Here is a 2,560-nt window from a genome sequence, read left to right on the forward strand (position 1 = left end):
TCGCCCCCGGCGCCCTCCGTCCCTCCCTTCCCCGCCCGCCCTGGGGCCCCGCGGACCCGGGCTCGGGGCGGCGGGCTGCGCAGTGCCCGGACCCGTCCTCCGCCCCCGCCGCTCTGTGGGGCGTTCGCGACCGCGGGCCTCTGGACTGGCCTCGGTTACGACCCCTCTGTGCCTCCGTTGCCTCTTCCGTAGCGTGGGGGTAACGGTGCGTCTCCCTCGTGGGGCGTGGGGTTGAGTGGGACCCGCCGGCTGCCCTGGCGCTGCACCCGGTAGGCGGCGGCCGTGGAGGTCAGTCACCGCAGCCCCTCCTAGCGGGCAGGGGCGCTCCGCCGAGGCAGCACAGCCCGAAAGTGGCGGAGCCTGTTTTCTCGGGAGAGGTGGGAAGGGGCTGCTGTAACCGGGTCCGCCCAAGCGAGGCTTCCTTACTCTGGTAGTCGGAACGCGGTGTGGGAGACACAGGCCTCCCGCCCTCGGGGTCCCGCAGGTCCTGGGCGCGCCGCTGCTGAAGCCTCGGCCCCTGCGCCCGAGCCCCCTCCGTCACCGCCTTCCGTGTGGCGGAGCGGCAGGGCTGGGCCGCCTCGGCCAAGTGCAGAGCCGCGGGGGCCGTGCGCCGTCCCGGGGCCTGGTGAGCGCGCAGCTGTCGGACCCCCGAGCCGGGCCGGCAGCAGCTGGAGCCGGAGCCGCAGCCACTCAGAGCCGCCGCCGCTCAGCTGTTGCCGCTCAAGCGGACTCTGGGCCCCGGGTTCTTCCAGGCCCTTCCACGCTGCCGCCAGGCGGGTGCAGACGGCCTGTTCCTCCAGAGGAAGCCAGGCAGGGCTGCAGTTCAGCTCGGGCTGACTTAGAAACCGTTTGTATAAACTTGGGAATGACTCCAGGAGCACCCGGACTTGTGCCAGAGAAAGGCTTGTCCTCGCTGCGTGTGGACAGCCCTGCCTCAGATGCATTTCCTGTGGGATTGTTTGTTGAAGAGGAAAATAGAGCATCCTGTTTCAGAGGGTCTCATGACTTTGGAGTCGTCTGAGGTTTTTCATTTAGAAAAATGCGGCTGACGGAGGTATGCACCCGAGTGGGGCTTTGAGGGTGAGCCTGAAGACGGGGGCAGGAGAGCCGAGTGGTCCTGAACTTGCCTGAGTCTGCCGCAGGCTTGTGCTGGGCCGCTGACACCTCCCGTCCGTCCCAGTGTCCCCTCCAGTCCAGTGCGAATCTCCCCTTCCTCAGGGGGTTGTGAGCGCTCAGGAAACGTGGAAAGTGGCTGGCACAGAACAGGCACCACGTGGCAGCCACGGGAAACAAGTAGTGTTCATGGCCAAATACGTGGTGTAGTCACGTAACGGAGTATTATGCAGCCGTGAACATAAAGAAATAGCTGTGGGCCTGAAGGACTTGCGAAATTGAGCAATAAAAAGGTTACAGAATGGTCGCATACAGACAGCACCGTCTGCGGAGAGGTTGACAAGGTCACACAGATGACTCTGTGGGAGTGGAGAGCCCCGGGGGTGACGCGCCCTGGACTCAGGATGGAGTTTACCACTTCAGAAGGGTTTCCCACCTGCAGTGTTTATTTCTAGGACTGGGTGCTGGGTGCACCGTGCTTTTTATGGTATTTTGTCTGTCTTTGCATTTGGAATACTTACCAGTTTTCACGTGGGTCACGACTGTAAGAAAACGTGAAGAGGGTCTGCTGTATAAAACCAGTGGGAACGGAGACAGGCAAGGCCGGGCTCCGGGTAGGGGCTCGCTTTGCGGAGGAGGAATCCTAGCGTAGGGTGACAGCTTCGGAGCTGCGGGCGTAAAACTGTGGTGGTAAAAGTGGAAATCAGTAATTTCTTTACTCCCTACCTTTCAGACCCAAGAACAGATGCTAACTGAAGCTAACGCTTCATTTTAGGGTCCTCGGTCATGGGGGAGCCTCTGACTGCCAGAGGGTCTCAGACTAGTGAGGAGTAAGCCCTGTGTTGGCGTCAGCTGGTTGGTGTCATTTTACAGGTACCATTTCCTATGACAGATGAGCTAAAAAGGAAAAGAAAAAAATCAGCAGTTTGCTTCCTGCGTTATCATGTGTTTCTTGTTTTAAAGCATCTTTTAGCCCTTTCTGGCAAAGCTGCGGTTTCGTTGGCTTTTTCGAAATGTTTTACTGCTTGAGTCTTAATGAAAGCTGATCCTGGAATTTCTTGCTAAGCTTCTCTGTTCCTGAATCCAGGGATCTGATCCAGCGCCTGATTTTACGGGGAACGGAGGCCAGAGAGGGGCTGTGATTTGCCTAAGCTTGGAAGCTAGACTTTGAAAGTAGAGACTTTGGGAATAGTTGCGTGTTCAAAATGCAGGGTATCTGATTGTGTTATCTGCTCTCTGACTTTGAATGCCGGTGGTTTTGGGTAAGATAAGGTGCGGTTTTCCCTTCACTGCATTTCACTTCTGCCTTTTTCAGGCAGTAAAAAGCTTGTAAGCTGGTACGGTGGTCAGGCAGAGGCCGAAGCTTCCGGGCCAGGTGAGTCTGGTGTGCTGGAGGGTTCTCGTCGGGGTGGGGGACAGCGGGGGCGCCAGCTGGCGCGCAGGGGGG

The 2,560-nt window shown here is 59.1% G+C and overlaps 1 protein-coding gene across 1 annotated transcript in view; it reads right to left on the reverse strand.

Moving 5' to 3' along the window:
- Positions 1-2,560, reverse strand: part of TBC1D2B (TBC1 domain family member 2B) — a 62,531-nt gene that overhangs the window by 54,236 nt on the left and 5,735 nt on the right. Inside the window, exon 5 of the mRNA XM_029952324.1 lies at positions 427-668. Within this exon, the coding sequence (XP_029808184.1) occupies positions 427-668 (242 nt within the window). The remainder of the gene's footprint in view (positions 1-426; positions 669-2,560) is intronic.

The sequence above is a fragment of the Suricata suricatta genome, chromosome 9, assembly GCF_006229205.1.
Source record: "Suricata suricatta isolate VVHF042 chromosome 9, meerkat_22Aug2017_6uvM2_HiC, whole genome shotgun sequence".
NCBI lineage: Eukaryota > Metazoa > Chordata > Mammalia > Carnivora > Herpestidae > Suricata > Suricata suricatta.